Source organism: Barbus barbus (genome assembly GCF_936440315.1).
Source record: "Barbus barbus genome assembly, chromosome: 6".
Taxonomy (NCBI): domain Eukaryota; kingdom Metazoa; phylum Chordata; class Actinopteri; order Cypriniformes; family Cyprinidae; genus Barbus; species Barbus barbus.
This window is the reverse complement of record NC_136734.1, coordinates 30,575,409-30,595,560: the sequence shown is the minus strand read 5'-3', so window position 1 is coordinate 30,595,560 and position 20,152 is coordinate 30,575,409. Positions and strand designations below refer to the sequence as shown.

At 38.7% G+C, this 20,152-nt stretch overlaps 3 protein-coding genes across 5 annotated transcripts in view; 2 read left to right on the top strand and 1 right to left on the bottom strand.

Moving 5' to 3' along the window:
- emid1 (EMI domain containing 1) overlaps positions 1–2,700 on the top strand; it is a 69,624-nt gene extending 66,924 nt beyond the window's left edge. Inside the window, exon 16 of one of the 2 annotated variants that reach the window (XM_079419600.1) lies at positions 974–2,700. In XM_079419600.1, coding sequence (XP_079275726.1) covers positions 974–1,110 — 137 coding nt within the window. In that variant the 3' untranslated portion in view covers positions 1,111–2,700. The remainder of the gene's footprint in view (positions 1–973) is intronic. The other variant, XM_079419599.1, reaches the window with a different exon arrangement.
- rhbdd3 (rhomboid domain containing 3) lies at positions 1,450–5,975 on the bottom strand. The gene is made up of 5 exons (XM_079419601.1): positions 4,910–5,975; positions 4,455–4,838; positions 4,036–4,165; positions 3,740–3,952; positions 1,450–3,657 (listed from the first exon to the last, which is right to left on the bottom strand). The coding sequence occupies exons 1-5, from the start codon at positions 5,070–5,072 to the stop codon at positions 3,489–3,491; spliced, it is 1,059 nt and encodes a 352-aa protein (XP_079275727.1). The 5' UTR covers positions 5,073–5,975; the 3' UTR covers positions 1,450–3,488.
- Positions 5,613–17,100, top strand: LOC306871559 (RNA-binding protein EWS-like). Of its 2 annotated transcripts, none has more exons than XM_079419598.1 (16): positions 5,613–5,649; positions 6,514–6,550; positions 6,659–6,710; positions 8,534–8,702; positions 10,311–10,494; positions 10,904–11,169; positions 11,269–11,404; positions 13,129–13,166; positions 13,596–13,625; positions 14,343–14,455; positions 14,573–14,702; positions 14,827–14,940; positions 15,025–15,151; positions 16,238–16,335; positions 16,453–16,669; positions 16,765–17,100. In XM_079419598.1, the coding sequence occupies exons 1-16, from the start codon at positions 5,634–5,636 to the stop codon at positions 16,799–16,801; spliced, it is 1,764 nt and encodes a 587-aa protein (XP_079275724.1). In that variant the 5' UTR covers positions 5,613–5,633; the 3' UTR covers positions 16,802–17,100. The 2 variants fall into 2 exon arrangements, with proteins under 2 accessions (XP_079275724.1, XP_079275723.1); XM_079419597.1 differs by having other exon boundaries at positions 13,593–13,625.
- The last annotated feature ends 3,052 nt before the right edge of the window (positions 17,101–20,152 follow it).

The window sequence follows — 20,152 nt, the reverse complement described above, 5'->3', positions numbered from 1 at the left end:
AGTAAAGGTTTTACCCACTTCTTCCTGTGATTGGAGACCCATCATTACCCACCAAAACGCAGCCATACCACAGGGTTCCAGACTCAAAAATCACTAGGTTGAAATTGGCTACTAAAAGACAGCACTTAGGAGCCAAATTCTTATGTCAAATTTCAGAATTGCTTGATAAAGACATTTGCTCAAACGTTGCTCAAATTATGTTTGTGCCATATATTCATGCATTCTGTATGAATATTTATTCCTGTTCGGAGAAAAATAAAATATATGTTGATTGCCGTACAAAGTTTCCCTTACAGTTGATCTAGCCTTACGAATGGACGGCACTGTACTAAAGAATAACCAATAATAATATATTGTTATTTTACAAAGTAATGTGTCCCATACAGTTGATTGACCTACTGTAATATATGTAATAAAAATCTGTATTAACAATAAATATATTATATTATATTAACAATAAATATTTAGTTTAGTTATCAAGGTTTTCTTTGCAGTTGATTCAGCCTCACAGATGGACCTTACTGTGCTAAACAATAATTGGTACTACTTTCAAAAATATATAAAAAAAAATTTTTTTGAATATTATTTATTAATTAAAAAATAATCATAAAAATCCAAACCGCTAAAAAGATCATTTGTGTTCAGATTCTAATGTGTTCAGTCATTTGTTCCTGTTTTGGGCATCCATGCTCACATCAACGTAACTCTTTATGCAACTTTTCATACAGATCTTTTCATGACTATCACTAATACGGTAGTTCCTACATTTTTTATTTATTTTTTGCAACAATTTTAGTCAGTCTGGGGCCCTGTTACCACCCTTCTTCATCTCAGTATGGTATAATGTGATCTCCGTAATATCTCCATATGCCACTTCTCTTAGAATGAACTAAATGAATGGACTAGCCACTTACAAAGTATTTAGAGTAACAGATTAGCACTTAGCAGCCTTAACTCTCTCTTCCTTCAACAGAACCAGATCTAGGGTCAGGAGATGGCCTCTTTGGCACGCCGTCTCCAGATGTCTACCGGATTAAGAGGGCAAGAATGTCATCTTTCCGAGTCAATTCTCCCTTAATCACTGCTGAGACCAAGGTTCAAGGAAAGTAGTCTGCATATTCCAAAGAGCGAAGCCATCGTTTCCATCTCAATTTCATTATCAATAAATCAGCTGAACTGGCAACAACTACACAAGTCTCCTGAGACACACACACACACACATACTACAGATCCAACCACTTTGGAATATTCCAGTTAGTCAAGAAGAGGGAGACACCTCAGGGAAGACCAACTGGTGCTGTATAAATTAACCACCTCTAATGGGACTCGCAGGTTCCTAGCACCTCTCCTCTGGCAAATTATTGTGGTTTGCCATTATGTTGTGTCACTCTTATGACATAACCAAATGAACAAAATTAGTCTCAAAAACAATTTGTCAATTCGTTGTTTCAAATGAAAAAGGAAGCATGTTTTATAATATGATATACAGAAACAGTATTGGTGCTTATATAATTGTTTAACAAAATTGTGGGCAAAGAAGGGTACAAAATGTGATGGAGATGAAGAACGTTTTTTAGGAGAGCATCAAACCATATTATTAGTCTTTTCAGCTGCTGTTAGGAGCTCATAATAACTTCAGCAAATGTACTGTATGACAAAATGCACATAATTCTGCTATTCAGCCAAACCCCACACTTTCCCCAATGATAAAAACTGATTTCATTTTCCGTTCCTTGGATTAAATGCACTATGTAGATAGAGAATCACCTTGTTTTTTTTTAAGAGAAAGGACAACTGAAGGACATAAACGTATAAACTTTAATAGACAGTTCTGTGGTAATAGGCTTTGGGCTCGGGTTTCTTCTCACTTTTCAAACAGACTAAAGCTGTAACTAGATTTGAATTACTGAAAACAAATTGTTTTTTTTTTTAATCTTTTGTTAAAACATGCCTTTGAGCATGATTTTAAGTGGTTCTGTATACAATTTTAGAATTCTCCTCTTGTTCAGGACAACAATTACTAAGTAACCCTAAATAAATAAAATAAATGTGCAATTGTGTGAGCTAGAGGAGACAGAACCATAAACCACACAAAATCCAAATGGAGCACAAGGGGAAGCGGGAAAACTACTCATAGAATTCTGTTTTTATGTTTCATGCATGTCTTTCCATCACAGTTACACGCACATGACCGGTTTCCTTCCTCAATACCTTTCCATGTCTTTGTATTCCTATATAAATATTGTTGCATTAATTATTTATAGATGACTATTAGCAATTGATGTTTTCTCTACTCTGTATTCCAATTCATGTAACGTCGCCTGTATTTTTCCATTTCTAGCCTCTTGTGTGAATTTGTCTTGCCAGTGTGCAGTCTTACCAATTGGTGTTAAAACGAAATAAACATTGTTGTGTGTTTCTATAAGACAATCCATGTTTTTATCAATACTCATACTACCTGAATGTTTAATTTGTGATATTTTAATGAAGATTCTGTAGCCAAGAAAGCTTAAATACTGACATGCACATGACTCTCCTGGCCTGACATCTGCTAATGTGGATTTAATGATAGTTTCTTGGAACGTCCATGTGTTATCCACTGGGACAGTTTGGTTGCTGTTCAGAATGTTTTTCCATTCTTTAAACTTTCATCATAAAAGCTGCCAACACCATAAAATAAATATATTAATTTTCCACACCACCCATAATCCACTGGATTTTTTGATGCACATCCACACGTCATGAAGTAGTAAATACACAGTAACAGTTCACCATGAAGATTGTTACCTTGCTTAAATTAATAGTTCACCAAAAAAATGAATGAAAAAATTAAAGTGTACTTAAGCTATACAAGATAAAGATAAATTTCTTCTTTGGAACAGGTTTGGAGAAATTTAGCGTTACGTCAGTAGCTCAGTAATAGAGTGAATGGGTGCCGTCAGAATGAGAGTTCAAACAGCTATTAAAACATCACAATAATCCATATGACCCCAGTCCATCATATATCATCTTGTGAAGCGAAAAGCAAATCCATCAAGACCTTTTCATTTCAAATGAATCCTCTATCCATAGTATTTCTTTCTCCATTGACAAGTTGTTGAAAAGTTGTCTTTTCTGAATCAGAAGAGAAATATCCACAGATCTGGCAGCGTTTACAAGCGAAAACAGTCGTTATAGATTATGAACACATAATTTGGCCACAACTTTTCCCTTCACGAGATGTTAATTGTTGGACTGGAGACACATGGATGTCATGTGATGTTTTTATCAGCTGTTTGGACTCTCATTCTGATGGCACCCAAGGGATGTAATACTAAATTTCTCCAAATCTGTTCCAATGAAGAAACAAACTAATCTACATTTTGGATGGCCTGAGAGTAAGTGAATTTTCAGCAAATTTTCATTTTTAGTTGAACTACTGCTTAAGTGATGGAATGATACTAGGGCAATCCTATAATACAGCTTCAATTTGAAGCAGTATCCCTGAGCTATGACGCTGCTGCTGATGATGACTTCTTTCCTTTTGAGATGACCACAGCCTCCTCCCCAATCTGATCATCAATAAGCAGAGAGATTGCTCCGTCCAGCTGCCCTGTAGCGGCCAGAGCCACAACAGCTTTCTCTGTGGGGAAGCCCATGTTCTCTAGCTGTTGCAACCTGAAAGTGCAGGAGTTTAGATAGATGCACAGCATTCAAGAGATCACTGTTGAAGAAACACTCTTGAACAGTATGCACTAACCGTATAGAGGACACCGAGGACTTGGGTACTTCCACTTTGTCCGCAACACCTTCGGGTGCGTCGTGGAGTGATGCTAGTATCCCTGCTCTCAGCATCTCCTCCTCTAGCAGCTGTGAATCGGTTGCCATCAAAGGCTCCTGGTGCCACTCAGACACAGAATGCTGCCATGCTGAATGATCTTCCAACTGGGATCTACTGGTTTGTGGCTCTGGTCTATTACAGAACAATAATAAAGTTAATTCTAGTTACATGATGTTATTAAAAAAAGGAATTATTAGCATAAAGTTCACAGTAACCTTATTGAGGTGTTGTGGTAAACAGGCAAGTGTGGATGAGAGGTAACAGGGATGTAGGCCCATTTTGGCAAGCAGGCACAAGCACCAAGTTTCTCTATCTGCTCCAGTATTTCAATAAACTCTTTATTGTCTGTATAATATATTAAGGCCATTAATTTTATAAAGAGATTAATTTATACCGCAAAATGAATAGTGTAAAGCAGTGGAAATAATCTAGCTCTAAAAACTCTAACTCTGCTAAAAAAAATAATTGTGTAATATATATTTGAATTCAAGGGACCCACAAATGAAAAATCTGTCAACTCATGTACTTACAAACCTGTATGACTGAAATATATCACAAATAGCCTATATGTGGGGCCTTAATATTGTGTTGGACATTGGGAGTCTTGGGAGTAAAAAAAGTTGAGAAAGGATACAGTTGAGTCCCAGGCAAATGGCATAAAAGTGCAGCAGGCCAGGAGCACTGGGAAGCAGGAAGAGGTCGAGGATCAAGAGGAGCCAAGGCAAGGACCAGACAGGAACAAAGCGCAAGACTCTCCTCTGCTTCACCTGCCGACACTGAGCTGTGAGCAGGGCAAGGTGGGTGGCTGAGTAACTACTGACCCTGCTGGCTTCATCCCCGGTAACAAAGAGAAAGAGGGCATAAATAGGAGGAAGGAGCACAGTGGAGATAAAGGAGAGGGCTAGGAAGACAAAAGTGCCCCATCTTCTCTCCTGACAGGGCCCGAGCCACAGCAGCACAGTGATGTTGTAGAGAAATGAGGTTAACTCCTCATTACTGAAGGCGTAGAAGATGAAATCTGCAACACACAAGGAACATCAAGAACTGAATGTTTAGAATCATAGTCCTATACATTCGTGCATAGCTTACCATAAAATCCAGGAAAATCCCCGCCTGGTCCTAAACTTAGACTGGCGTGAATACCACAGAGCCAAGTCGACAGAATTAATAGGACTATCAAAAATGTTCCACTACAATAACCTGGACGGTTTGATCCAAACCACATCCATGCCGAAAAGAGATGATCAAGCATTGTAAAATGAAAAACGCATCACCTGACAGTTGCTATCATTACAAGTATATATCTAGATAGGCAGGAATATCATAGTGTATGTGTTCATGTTTCCAGTTTACGACGCTGGCATATTGAGGTCTGTTTTAACAGATACTTCATCTAACGATGAGAGCGCTTAACACAATGTGCACAAATATCCAATTTAAATAAATAAATAAATAAACAAGTAGGCTAAGACCAAGCTACACCAATAATCAATGTCATTCGCAAACCCTTTTATTTTGACAGCGAATAACTTCCTCTTACGGGCAAGCGCATTGGGGAGTATCCGAATATGTTTAGTAAAACGTAATTTTAATACGCATATTTATGTATTTGTTCAACTATATCTAACTGTTTTAAAAAGATTAGTAATTGATTGACTCAATTGTATAGATAATCAGGCAAATAACATGTTAATAATTACAAACAGAGATTTACATCTGCCCCCCTCTACGCTTGGTGTGTTGGTACGTTCCATATTGACTTCACGCATGCGCACTTGTCGCGTTCACATCGCGTACGTTCTCCAACGGAAAGATGGCGTCAGTCTCGAGTGAGTTTTTCTTTTTTCGTTTATGTCGTGTTAATTTTTTAGGATTTTAGTACTTTGCAAATGCTAGAATTTGTCACAGTTGAGGTAATCGTTAGATAATGTTAAGAATTTGGGAGTTTTTGCATAACCGACATTTCCCGAGCACGCGGCCTATGATTTGTGTTTTTAGGTCAAGGTGGTTGTTTGAAGCTAACGGATCGTTAGCTCGGCCTAACCGGTTTTAAAATTAGTTTATAGTATACTAAGCATATATTATGCACACCATCAAAATAATTTACTGTAATGCGTTTTCTTGTTCTTTAAGAGCCTAAATCCAGCTCTCGTTTAATTTGAAGTAAACAGTGGCTAGCAGGCGTGGTTTAAAACAGCGGGATAAAGGCGCAGTCACGTCGACGAACGCAATGTTTAGTGTTGGTATTGCACTCTTGATTTATTTAGTGTTGCAAAATAAACTAGCACCCGAGATTTGTTTTTTTTTGCAGGTCTTGTTTTTGATGTTTTTTCATCGTCAGTTTTAGAGCTGAAATAACGCGAAATCGTAAACGTTCAAATGCATGGTTTTCTTAAATTCATCGCGTTTACTTAACTAAAATGTTTCTTGTGAATGATTTGGTGCTTTTAAACAACTAAGCTTGTCTTGTTGATATAAGCTTTGTTCCAATTGAATAGCTGGAATTCAACAGGGGCTGCACTTCATTGTCTGTGTTGAAGTGTTTGCTCAGGTCATAAATGTTTATCCCATCGTTTTGGGACTATAATAAAACGCTAGATGTGCAGTCAGTATGCATCTTGTTTTCTTGGTTATGCAGCTCTAACTGTGTTTGCAGGACTTCTAACATTTTGTAATCATTTACTTCCCTGTAGATTATAGCAGCTACAACCAGGCTGGTGCACAGCAGTCGTAAGTCCACCTCCATTAACATGCTGTATACCTTTAACACAATGCTTACTTTTCATTATTAAAAATAAAAAATTATAACAAAAAATACATAATGCACATTTTACACAGGTATGGCTCATACACCACCCCACCTACTCAGGGCTATGGACAGACTGCACAGGTAAACTCCTCAAATTCCCACACAAATGCTGTGTACTTGTTTGATAATTCATAGTTTTCACATGATGTCACTTCCTTACAGAAACTACCACCTGGAGGGCAAAACAAAGCTTTCCTCCACTGATTGCCAGCTATTTTTTTGAGGTTTACATTAAGTAGCAAGAAACTAATATCAAAAGGCCTTATTCAGTATGCAGATTAACCCACAATATAGATGAAATGCGCGAAGTTACACATTAAATGTTTTTCCATAGAAAACCATTATGAAGAAAACACTTGGCGCATTGCTTTCGTTTTCCGGGTCTCATTTGCTTGCCTATAGAGCTTGGCAAACTACGTCACGCTGCGTCAGATTCCGCCATGTTTTATGTAACGCTCAGGAGCACACAATGTAAACGCATGCAAATCACCACAGAAAAAAGCCGACCGTTTACTATTAATATTTTTTGAAAACCATCTTACATACTCTTAGAATAAAACGGACTAATAAGTAAATCTCTTTAAATAAAAAATGGCTCTGTGGTTTGTCTGAGAGGCTGCATATATTCATTATTCAGTCTCCTTCACTACAGTGGTACTGATACAGGCTAACTGCTAAAACACTTTGATTAGAGCAGCAAAACCATGCCTATTTTTTAAAGGGGAGAATACATAGCTAGATCCTAAACAGTGGATCGTTTAGCATTGTTATATATCACAATATTGCCCAGTAAATCTGCTCAGTGTAAAGAATTAAGCCATTATAGAGGTAACAGAACTTACTGTAAGCTGCTTTGAAACTGTATATTGTGGATGCTGTGCAAATAATGAACCAAGTTGAAGATTCCTTACTATTAGAGATGCAGAACAATGATAAACGATCAAATAAATTAATGAATGAAACTTAATCCTTACAAACAAGTGTCCTGGGATCAAAGAGCTGCCACAGATAATATTTCCATATGATTTTCTTTTATTTGTAGTGTGAGGGCGAACAGTTTAATGCAAATCAATTATTAAGCTATATCTTATTTGAGTTGTTACCGAGTTTCAGTTTAACTTTCATCCGAGTTCCGTAGTGAATGTAGACATTATAGCCTATTATTTTGTTTGTGATTCAACTTAAGATCGCGTTGAATGATTAACGCTTACTGTATCAACAGCGTTAATCAAAAGCGGTATTTCATGCAGACACTGATAAGGGCTAACTTATGGCATCTATTAATGTCTGCAGGAATTACCTCTGCTTTTTCAGCTTTCTAAGGCTGAAAAAAAAGCACGTTTTTCACACTGGCTATGCAAAGGGCTATGGCAAATGATGTAAAGTGAGCCCTAACCACTCCAACGCAATCTTAAGTAGAATAATAGAAACATTAAATAATATCCAGTCTCTGCGGTAGCTCCCGTTACCTAAATTCCCAGAATGCATTGCCGCTGTGACGACACATTCCCAGACTCTATATAAAGTAAAGAGAGCTGTGTACTGAATTTGATCTTTTAATATCACTGTTTTAATTAATTAAGGCCCTTTAAATGTTTTTCACATGAAACGTTTTATAATGTCCCACTGTTGTTAGTAACTGAAATATTGCAGTGGGTGCTTTGCATTTTGTTCACATAGCTTTGTTTTATTCTTTTGAGAGGTGATCTAAATATTAGTAGATTGGAAACATGGAAAATTTACATGCTTGTGCTGCAGTTCAATGGATGTTTTGCCCTCCAGGTCTTCAAGCCAGTCATGTGACTGAAAACTATGAATTGAGCAATCCTGGTTGTTGCATCTGATGTTTTGTGTAAAAGAGAATCCAGTGGCATGTGATTCAACTTTTTTATTTTTTACAACAGGCTTATTCTCAGCAAGATTATGGCTCGTATGCTCAACCCGCCGCAGCACCCGAGTCCACCTACAGTCAGGCAGCGCCCTCTGCTGGAGCGTATGCGCAGCAGTATGGATCCTCATATGGACAAGCAGCAACAACTGCTGTAGCTGCTGCAGCAGCAGCAGCAGCGCCAGGTGTGTAGGCAAAGCTTATTCACTATTACGCCAGATAAATTTGCCTGTTAGTCATAGTGACTGGAGCATGACTGCGCAGATTTGAAATGTCCCAGAGTTCTCCCAGAAAGTTTACTCGCCCTCAGGCCCTTCAAGATGCAGATGAGTTTTTCTTAATCTGAACCGATTTTGAGAAATTAATCCTCTGCACTGAATGGGTGCCGTCAGAATGCGAGTTCAAACAGCTGATGAAAACAATCCGTAAGTAATCCATTCGACTCTAGTCCATCAATTTATGTTGTGTGCCCAAAGCGTAGATCCGTATTCAGAAAGGCAAGGAAAACAAATAATGCATTCTACGGAGCCACTAAAGAGACATGGTTAGCCGCGTACTAGCGGCTGTCTTTTACATTACAGTACATAAGTTCACTTACCACACACACAGAGTAAGGAGAGATGACTGAGGACTATGTTTGTAAACGTTTCGTTTATTTTACATTATTTCTGAATGAAATGATAAAATGTCTTATACATTAATTGATTTGCACACTGATGCAACTTATCTGTGTCATAAAGTGCTCAAAAAAATAGGTAAAGATGGTAAAAGAATAGAACTGCCATGTAGGTACAAGTATACATAGTACAGTAGTAAGTGAGTGTCAATTTAGAGAAAAAATTAAAATAAATCAAAGCTTCATATTATGCGGCCCCTCACTTAATGTGGAAAACTTGATGTGGCCCTCGAGTCAAAAAAGTTTGCCCACCCCTGCTTCCGTAGCACCCTTTTTTTTTTTCAAACACGGAATTGGGATGCGGCAGCTTCCAGGAGAGGGGCTGGGGGGAAGGACATCGTGATGTCTGTCAGCTATCGGTGATGGATGATGGCATTGTCTATTGGCCCAACCCTAATACGAGTAATCCCAAATAATGCATCCTCCAGTGAAAAAGTCCAGCCCCTGTTGTCCTCATGCATAAAAGAAAACACCAACATATGTTTACAACTATTTTGGACTGCTTCATCTGTGCATATTCTCTCCTGATTCAGAGAGGATGATTTATTTTTTATTTTTTTCCTTCTCCACTGGTGCATGCCATATTATGACTAGAGGACCTGTATTTTAGCTGGAAGCAGTGGTTTGAAGTTAATGTCTCGATGGATTTTTACAAACATGCAACTTTTCACTTCACAAGAATATTATTTGATGGATTGGTGTCACGTGGATTGTGAGCTGTTTGAACACCCATTCTGATGGCATCTATTCAGTGCAGAGGATCCACATTTAAAAAAAAAAAATTATAAATTCTCTTAATTCCTTTTAAAGCTCAATTTTCTATACTTTAAGTGTGATTTTCTGTTTGGCTTTTTTAGAAATGCAGAGACCAACAAGCTTTGTGAGGAGACACTTAGCGAGCAATGCATAATGTCGTAGTATATTGATTTTTTTGCAAGAACATTAAAAATTTTAAATGTTTGGTGCTTTCCATGCCTTTTAGTTGTTAGGCTTGGAAATTCCTGCTTTATAAATTGCTCCATTTTAGTTCTCTTGTACATATGGTCGTACTGTTTATTCAGGTGCACATAGAACATGATTCTCATAGCTAATGTTAAATCATCATTCTCCCTCTCAGCTGCATATGGAACAGCACAGCCAGGAGCTTATAATCAGCCTGCGCAGAGTTACGGGGCCAGCAGCTACACCAGCTCCACTGCGGCCCCTGCCGCCCAGGCCTCCTATGGCTCCCAGCCCGGATACTCCACCCAGCCGGCCTATTCTGGCTACAGCCAGCAGCCTGCTGCCTCCGCTCCTCAGAGGTAACTGGACCGTCTCCTAGAGCATCACATCAACAGGATGCTGTTATGGAGCCTCCCACAGTATTTCCATATGCTGTTCGTTCTTCATACTGCCTGAATGTGAACGCCACTTTAAATATACAGTTCCCATGCAAATACCCTGTTTCTTTCTGTAGAGAATGTGTAAGATCAGAGAGGCTGTTTATGCCAATATGCTGATATTTCTTATGTAACATTTCTTAATATTATCAATGTTGAAAACAGCTGTGCATATTTTTTTGTAGGAACAGATTTGCATGAATAGAAAGTTCAAAAGGACAGCATTGTGTAAATCTTAACTGTTTGTTTTGATCTATTTAATGTGTTCTTTTAAACGGTATGTAAATTGTGAACACATCTTTCAAATATTTTTCATTCTTTTGTATTGTAGCTATAGTGCAAGTGGCCAGCCGGCCTACAACCAAGGTGCCTATTCCCAGCCTGGAGCTTATTCTCAGCCTCAGGGTGGGTATCAGGCTCAGCAGCCAGGCTATGGGCAACAGCAGCAGAGCAGCTATGGGCAGGCACAGCCACCTCAGCAGCACCAGCAAGGCCCACCTGCTGCCTACCCCCCTCAGGGGAACAGTTCTTATGGGCAACCTCAGTACGGCCAGCAGAGTGCATCACAAAACGATTACAGCCAGCAAAGCGCTTATAGTAAGGGTGCTTTCACCATTTTACAGTGTTGTTGTTCATTTTCTAGTCAGTTTCTTGTCAAGTTAAGGCCATATGCTTAGTGCATGATCTCTCCTGTAGGCAGTTACAGTCAGAGTGGCGTGAGCGGAGGCTACCCAGGGTCGCAGCAGCGGGGTGGATACCCAGGAGATTCCGGCAGAGATGGTTATGATCGAGGTCCTCGTGGGCGTGGGGGTATGGGCCGCGGAGGCATGGGGTAAGTTCAGACTTTAACGTAACTAACTGTTCATTGCTCTCCCGCTTGCTCCTTTCACTGAGCGGAATCACTCCCCACATGCAGGGTTTGTATGTACATGTCTAAGAAGAGTGGAGTTTCTTGTGTAGTTCATCCAACTATTTTATTTGTAGAGGTTTCTATGATACTCCCAAGTGTATTGTTGCAGGGATGTTTTATTTTGATCTTGCATATGGCAAACCTTATTTTTACTATTACGGTTTTGAAGGGGCACTTAATGCTTATTCTAAGACAGAGGAAGTCATTTATTTGTACAGCTTGCTGGTCTTTGCCTTTTGTTTACCCACGTTTATTTCAAGCGTGGCAGCGTATCAAATAATTGTTTTTGTTTGGTGTTGAGGTATTTAATTAAACCTAATTCTTTTGTTGCAGTAAGCTGCCTACTAAATTAACAACATTTTGGTTCTTTCAAAAGCTGTATGAGGATCTGTACTGCTGTTGAGTTTGAATGGGGAAATGGAAAAATTAGCAAACACACATCAAGTTTTGGAAAAATGGGTAGTTTACGGTGTAATTTTATCGCAGCAGACAGTGGCACACGATCATGGGTGTTTAATTTTTCTTTATTTATTGGGTTTTAAATTCTGAATGGAACTTTGTCTTTTGAAAGTATGCAGAAAGTAATCTGGTTTCAAAATGGTGATGAATCTAAGCAGAAGGGTTGGTTCAGCATTGGAAAAAAATCTTTTAAATTAAATGGTTGGAGTAACCTTGAAAAGAGTCCTTGAATGTTTAATGCACACCCATACAATGAAATACTTTGGTAACCAGAGGTAAGAATTTTCTTTTATGCATAAACCGTTCTTCAAACACTTCTGAGTAGGTGATTTGTTAACCCATAAAACTAGTGAGTATTCCCCTGACTTCAAACAAAACAGGAAAATCAAGTTATTTCTGGTGCAACTGAACTTGTTTCAAGGGACGGTGAGCATGCTATTAAACATTTCTGATATTTCAATTTTATACATTATCATGTACTTAAATATTTTTGCATTTGTGAACTGTTTTCTCATTTCAAAGGTCTTGTTTTAACATTCTTTGTCACATTTATGCGCTGCAGGTATCAGAGATCGATGTAAGAACAGCAGTACTTATTCTTTAAGTACCTTTTTCCATTTCAAAGGCGACAGCTCAAAGAACCATGGGGAATTTTCTTGATATAGTTTTTTAGCTAATGTTTGGATCATTCTTTAACCAGCATATTTGTAGTTTTCTTTTTATATACTTATCACCCTTTGTAAATTTGTCGTTTGTACTATATATTTTTGCGTGTACTTGTTCAGTGCTGATGTTTTATTGGTTTATTTTGATTGAAATGTTAAAGGGATTTTTCCAACTAACAGGATTGCTTTATTTAAAATTTGCCTCAACATTTACTATATTGGTTGCAGCCCTAAGCATGAGGCATCAAGCTAACTTGACAATTCATCTCATTTTAAAAAAGGTTTACAAAAATGCAATGTATTTCTGGTCCTGTGTGGATGTCTTTTTACCTTACATGCAACCAAACTGTTAAATACCATATAACTTGTTATAGAAGTCATGAAGCAGCCCAATTAGTTACTAAAATACACTGTACATTTATCACATGGGGCAAGGTTAGAGGGAGATATTGTGTTCATTTCCTACTCAAGTCCTATGGTTGGAGACTAAAAGGAATATCGCCTTCATATCTTCATGTTTAGCATCGCTGGAGACAGAGGGGGCTTCAATAAGCCTGGTGGTAAGTTCCTAAAGCGTATTCCATTGGCTAGTCCACTCGAGTTAATGTAGAGGCCTATGTGTCATGCCTATGTGTTCTTAAGAGATTCATTTGGTGTGCCACTTTTCTTTTTTTTTTAACCAAAAGAGCAAAAAGAGTGTCCTAATGGTTTATATTTGGATTTCTTCAAAAGTTGAGACGTGTCCTTTGACAGAAGCGTCTTTTTTTTATTTTATTTTTTTATTCTGCATTTTATTTGTAATTTTTTTTTCCATTTCATTCTGAGAAACTTTTGTGGTCAAGGGTAATCCTGAAAATGGTCATATCTTCTCAATGCATTTAATACTGCTCACAGGTTTTTGGTCTTGGCAGGTTTGTTTTTAAGATGTGATGTTGTTGTCTAATAGTGTTTCTTGTCTGTCTTTTCTTTGATCCATGGTAACCAAGAAGGCATGAGAGGTGGAATGGATCGTGACATGGGTATGTGCTGTAAATGATCCCCCTCTCTTTTAATATGTAAATTACAGAAGTTATTTTCAAACTTTTTTTTTTTTTTAAATCAAGGATGCAGTAATATGTACTAAAGTGACCATAAAGACTTGTTTGAATTTTTATTCAAATAAGCTTGCAAAAATTATGAATGCAGTTTCCACAAAAATCTTAAGCAGCAACAATTGATATCAACATTGATGTTTCTTGAGCACCAAATTGGCATATTAAAATGATTTCTGAAGGATCATGTAACACTGAAGACTGCACTAATGGCTGCTGAAAATTTGGCTTTGGCATCACAAGTAGTTATTTTTAAAAGATGTTGAAATCGAAAACTGGTCGGTGCCCAATAGCCTTGTGGGCAGTGTGCTGACCTATAGCTCCTCTGTGCTGCGGGTGCCCCGAGTTCGAATCCCTTTTTTCTCTCGAATACCTTTCCTGATCCCGCCCACTCTCTCTCCCACTTTGCTTCCTGTCAGAATAAAGGCAAAAACGCCAAAAGTAGTAGAAAACTGGTGTTTTGAATTGTAACTTCAGGTGTTGCAGGTTTCATTTTACTATATTTGATCAAATAAATGCATCCTTGAGTAGCATAAGAAGCTTCTTTGAAAAAATTATTTTTGTTTCATTTTTGAACAATGTAAGTTAAATAATGTATTAAACACATCTTGGTTATAAGTGTTAAATTTGATTTCACAAACACAGGGCATTCAGGAGAGCAGGACTCTGAGAACAGCACCATCTACATCACCGGCCTCACTGAGAACGCCACTCTACCAGAGATGGCCGACTTCTTCAAACACCCTGGAGCGATACGGGTGAGGACCTACATGACTAGATTCATTCTGAATAACAACGTCAGCCTTTTATCATCAAAATTCAGCTATTGTAGTGGCATTTTTCATAGCCATCCTGACATTTTTGTTTCTCCATAGATAAATCGGCGTTTAAACCAACCAGCCATAAACATCTACACAGATAAAGACACTGGCAAACCAAAGGGAGATGCCACGCTGTCCTATGAGGAACCTGCCTTTGCCAAAGCTGCTGTTGAACACTTTGATGGTTGGTTTCTCAGATTATTTTCATCTGCTGTTAATTGCTTGACATTTATTCTGCCCGTTCGACTTGAGATCTCTCTTCACTTTTAAACATGTTCTCAAACATTAACCTGCTGCTCATACCTCAGGTAAGGAGTTCCAGGGCCGGAGGATAAAGGTCGCTATGGCTCGCCGGAAGCCCATGATGGGGGGTATGAGAGGTGGAATGCCGATGAGAGGTGGACCTGGGATGGACCGTGGAGGTATGATAAATCCTTAAGCCAGCAGGACTCCTTCAGGTGGTGGGTGTTTCTGTATTGTAACAGTGGATTTTTGTATGCCAACAGGTATGGGAAGAGGAGGGGAGAGAGGTGGTTTCCCCCCGCGTGGAGGCCCTCGAGGTGGAATGGGTTGGAACGGGCCTCCAGGAGGCAATGTGCAGAAGAGAGCTGGAGACTGGGAATGTCCCAACCCGTGAGTGAAACAAACTGTTTTGAAGCAACCGAACTATGATGCATCTGTTTTGCAATACACGAGGCCCGGGGCCTGTACCATGATGGTAGATGAACAAATTCAGAGTTATAGGATAAGTTTTGAGTTGACAAATCCAAACCACTCCAATCTGGCTTTGTCGGTACCATGAAGCTGATCATCAACTTTCTCTGTCAACTCAGGCTTAATCCTGAGTTAATGGAGCGCGTGCACATGAATGTGACATCAGCGGCGAACAGCCAATCACACCACAGCGCAAGTGTGATTTACTTCTCGCAAGAGCCAGCGAGATTCAGAACTATTTTGTTAAAGGTTAAGAGATTAAAGAATATGAGGAATTTAAACGCATTTCCACTGAAGTACTTGTCCATGAAAGAGGACAAATAAAGGAAATTATCTTGCTCTATAAGTGCAGTCACAAGTTAAACTTGTGAAGTTAGTTTATATAGTTGATAATATATAGTGATAGAGACTCAAACATGTAAGGTCACATTTTAAAGCATTATCTATTGATTCTACCACTTATTTATATTACATATGATCTGTATATATTAATATTTATTTAAAATGAATGCTTTATAATAATTGTTAAACTAAAGGTGCTTGTGTGTAATGGAGTAATAATAATATAAATCTTATAATAATTATATAAATCATACGTAAATTGTAATTATCAGTGAAGCCAGACAATTTTGTTGTATCTTTTTTACGGTACTTCATAGTGACCTTTAATTTGTAGAAAGAGAAACTGGGGGAGTGACTTTTTTTGTCATACATGTGTCACTTTGCTCACATCTGATTGGTCCAATTTCAGTTTGCAATCTCTAACTCAGAACATAACCTGCCCCAGAGCAGGTTAGCCGTGGAGTGTAAGTTACTATGGCAATGAACGCAGCTAAAAGCCAAGCCACTTTCATGGTATCTAAAACCCAGGATTGGTGCAAACTAAACTGAAACTTACCTGGCTAGCCAGCTAATCCGGCTTCATGGTACAGGCCCCTGCTGAATAAGCATAAAAACAGTGTTGACGCCTATGTTTCTGGCTATCTATCACTTATCTCATTACAGTGGGTGTGGAAATCAGAACTTCTCCTGGAGGACAGAGTGCAACCAATGTAAAGCTCCAAAACCTGAAGGCCTAGGAGCTCCTCCCTTCCCTCCAGCAGGTACACACAGATTGAGTCTTCCCTCGTCGGCTGATCTCTAAATGTGTCCTCAAAGTGATTGAGATTTATGTTGATGTGTATCAGAAGAAACATGATTTGTTTTAACTGTATATTCAGGCGGTGATCGTGGCAGGGGTGGAATGAGGGGCGGCAGGGGAATGGATCGTGGTGGTCCGGGGGGCATGCGTGGAGGCTGGGGAGGAGATCGCGGCGGCTTCAGAGGAGGCCGTGGAGGAATGGACAGGGGCGGATTCAGAGGAGGTAGCAGGGGTGGTCCTCCCATGGACAGAGGGGGCAGGAGAGGCATGGGACCCCCAGGCAAGATGGATATGAGGTGAGCGTCATTTACTGCGAGTACAAGACAAATGCAAAGTGCTTTAGTCTGGGTGGTGCTTCATGTACTTACATTTTCTTTTATTTGTTTAACAGGGATCACCGTCAGGAGCGCAGAGACAGGCCCTACTGAGATCATGCATCAAGCAAATGGAAATTTACATAGAGGAAATTTTTAAAAGTCCTTTTTATTTATGATTCCATATTTATACATGGCTATCTTTTCTTTTTTTGCTTTTTAATTTCAGTACCACTTCATGGTTTTAGTTAAACCTTTAGGTTGCTTTTTTGTATGCAACAATGCCCTTTTTCTTTTTAAAGATACTCAGTTGCCCTGTAGTTATCATTTTTTGGGGATGTCCGTCTTACATGTCTCTCTATGTAACTATGTACTTTGAACTGTTTTTAAAAAAATAAACTTTTCCACCTCCAGTCGTTTAACTTTGTTTTCTTTGATAGTTTTTTTTTTTTCATACTGTGGTTTTTGCTTACTAAAGTTCGCAGCAATTATTACATCATACATGCCATCTATTGTGTCTGTGTTAGCTAACAGTTTATAGCCTCATGTTGATTCATGCTTTAAGCTCTTAAAGCTCTTCCAAAAGCACTACTTTTATTAATAGGTGCAGTTCAGACTTTAACCATTAGGTGTCTCATTTGTTCTATTTGTAGTTTCAATCACTGCCATGTGCATGATAGAGCAGATTTATCTGCTGAGCACCAAGTAAAATGATGCCAGCTGTTATCAGAGCACGACTTAGCCTCCATTAGAGCCTCTTGATGAACAATGTTGGTGTATCTGAATCTAAAAAACGATAAGTAATTAGTGTTTGTTTTCCTTGTTTCAAGAATTCAGTATAATCAAATGTGGTGCAACATTTTTCAGATGTATGAGCAGTTACTGTAGGGTCACTTAAGTCAGATTTTGGAGGGGGAAATTTAGTGCTGTTCAATCACTAGTTGTGCAGATTGTTTCTATTAAACGAACACAGCAATGTTTTTGCTCTGTTTCACTGTTCTATAACAGCATGAGTTGAAACTCTGGTCTCCTGTAAAATTCGAGACCGTTATCAACTATTAACTTCATGTGTTCACCATGAGCCTATGTTGAATCGTTGCTCGTTAATTGAAGTGTTGGCAGGAGCTGACAGCATGATGCTTGTACCAGCTTTGGAGCCTTTTTGCAAACCCCATCTTAAGTTCTTCTCTAATTACACTCAGAAATTGAATTAAGCAAAGGTAATTCTCAGTCATAAAATATTTCAAAGAGTAGAATGGTGTAGTGTTTCATTTCAGTTTCACTGACTGATGTTTCTTTAATGGACATCTTGGAGCCAAATGCTCACTTGCTGGAGAGCTGTGGAATGAACTGGTTCACAGAAAAGCTGATTCATCCAGTCCTCAGAGAATGATCTCATTCCTTCTCTCGCTGTGTGTCCTCCCCTCTGTCTAGCTCTCTTAAAGAAACAACCGATGCTTTTCAAATCAAAACAAGGGCCTCCCTTTGGCTGCACAGCTGCTGTTAGAATCACACGCTGCAGTAGTCCAGGCCAAGCTATTGAAGTGCACACTGCCAGAACAGGAAGTAAAACAAAAGAAAATTAAAACTATTCTCTCAGATCCCATGTTAGGGTATCATGCAGACAAGCAAGTGTGAATAAAAGCTCAACGATGCACAAAAGCAATCATGATGTCTTATAGTTGGTCTGCTGTTATGTTTAGAAGAGAGTGGGTGTGATTTAAATCTACAGTTGGTTTGTTTGGTGACGTACGGCAAAAACATCCAAGCAAAAGTGACTCTTAAAATAGGATGACACTAGGGAGGGAAGCTGGACACTTGAGTTTTCCTCATAAGGATAATTTCTGATCTACTAGCATTAACTAGTAAGACATAATCGTAAGGACTGTATTAAACCATGATGTTTAGATACTCCTATTTCAAGTTCCTTTCCTTTAAAATCATTTTGTCTTCTCATCCACAGCAGTGTGGCTTTGGCCTATGATTGTTAAGAGTTGAGTTTCTGAAGATAGACTTTCAGTTGTCTTACAGCCATTAAACTTAGTGTTTAAAGGAGATGAATGAGCGCTGATTAACATCATGATGATGTCCTCATGTCTGCTTATTCAGAATGGCCCCTTTCATTTGCTGATGACCAAGACCATTGGCAGACCAGTGCGAATGAGCCTGGACTAAAGGTTTGGAGCCCAAAGCCTGTTGGATAACCACATTAATTTAATTTGACAGACTTGATTAAAGTTTGGCAATGAGAGTTTTTGGGAATGTGGATCAAACAAAGATGGACATTACTGAGCAAAGGAGCAAATAAAGTGGCAAACATTTTTGTAAAAAGTAAGTTGTCTCACTGATTGATGATCAAAGAGAGATTATCTTTAAAGTTCTACAGTGGTCGTTACACAGCAAGATTTTATTTTAGCATTTTTTTTTTTTTTAAATTTTAGTTTATATATGACACCCAAACACACAAATATTTATTTCACGGCTCTCAAAAACACTACATTCTGAATCTGATTAGTTAAAATATCGACGTTTTACCGCACATGGCAACATACCGGCGCTACTTGCACGTCTCAAAAATTACTCCGCGGTTTCGGTTTTTAGTTAAATTCGTTAGTTTGTGCAGCAAACAACGGTCGGAGCAACAACGAAAAAGGTAGTAAAAGCTAAGAGCCTGGTGGCTAAATATGTTTCCTAACAAGTCACCAAATGGCTTTGAATTGCAGCTAGAAATATATCGAATAATAATATTGTACGTTGATGGACTATTTTTAGCGGAAGCTTTTAAGTAAACAACGTGTATAGCAATAATAACTAAATAAATCAACATTTAATTTCATTGCATTTATTTATTTGGTAACGTTAAATTGTTGTATTAATAAGCGGGATAGTGTAGTCAATCGGTCATCATGGTGTTGGCCTTGCCGGAGTTTATTATCACATGAAGATGGTATGTTTAATTACATCATCACATAGTTAATTTGAGTTTTGATTGATTTAAACAGACAGGCAGCGCGTGCAAAAATATTAAGTTGAATGCAAATTGATGATATAAGCAAAAGCAACATCCTCGTTTCTATTTTCGCTCAACTGCACAACGGTAACTGTATTTGAATAAAATTGATCGGTACCAACCGAATGTCAGATGCAAATCTGATCGGTTTAGCCGTTGGTAGCTAACTTGCTTGGGCAACTGAAATAAAGGGGATGCTCGGGGATAAAGTTGCCGTTGATCCTCTAATGAGATGTAACTCAATGAATGTATAAGCCACTGCAGCTCGACGTGTTGGGCAGGAGGAGGCGCACAGGACGGTCGCATCATTTCCAACCGACGAAGATTATTATTAAAGTGTCCCAGTAGAACGGGGCTGCCTTCCTGCCTCAATCGGCCATGCGTCCTCCGAGTGAACGAATGAGTGAACGAGGCGTTGCGGAGCGCTGTTAGCCAATGTGGATGCTCCTCGTGCA

Coding starts and splice junctions, on each gene's coding strand:
- rhbdd3 (XM_079419601.1), bottom strand. CDS start 5,072: ATGCTTGATCATCTCTTTTCGGCATGGATGTGGTTTGGATCAAACCGT. Junction 4,166..4,454: donor CATTTGCCTGGGACTCAACT/GTATCCTTTCTC, acceptor TATATTATACAG/ACAATAAAGAGTTTATTGAA. Junction 3,953..4,035: donor TACCACAACACCTCAATAAG/GTTACTGTGAAC, acceptor GTTCTGTAATAG/ACCAGAGCCACAAACCAGTA.
- LOC306871559 (XM_079419597.1), top strand. Junction 6,711..8,533: donor GCTATGGACAGACTGCACAG/GTAAACTCCTCA, acceptor TTTTTACAACAG/GCTTATTCTCAGCAAGATTA. Junction 11,170..11,268: donor CAGCCAGCAAAGCGCTTATA/GTAAGGGTGCTT, acceptor TCTCTCCTGTAG/GCAGTTACAGTCAGAGTGGC.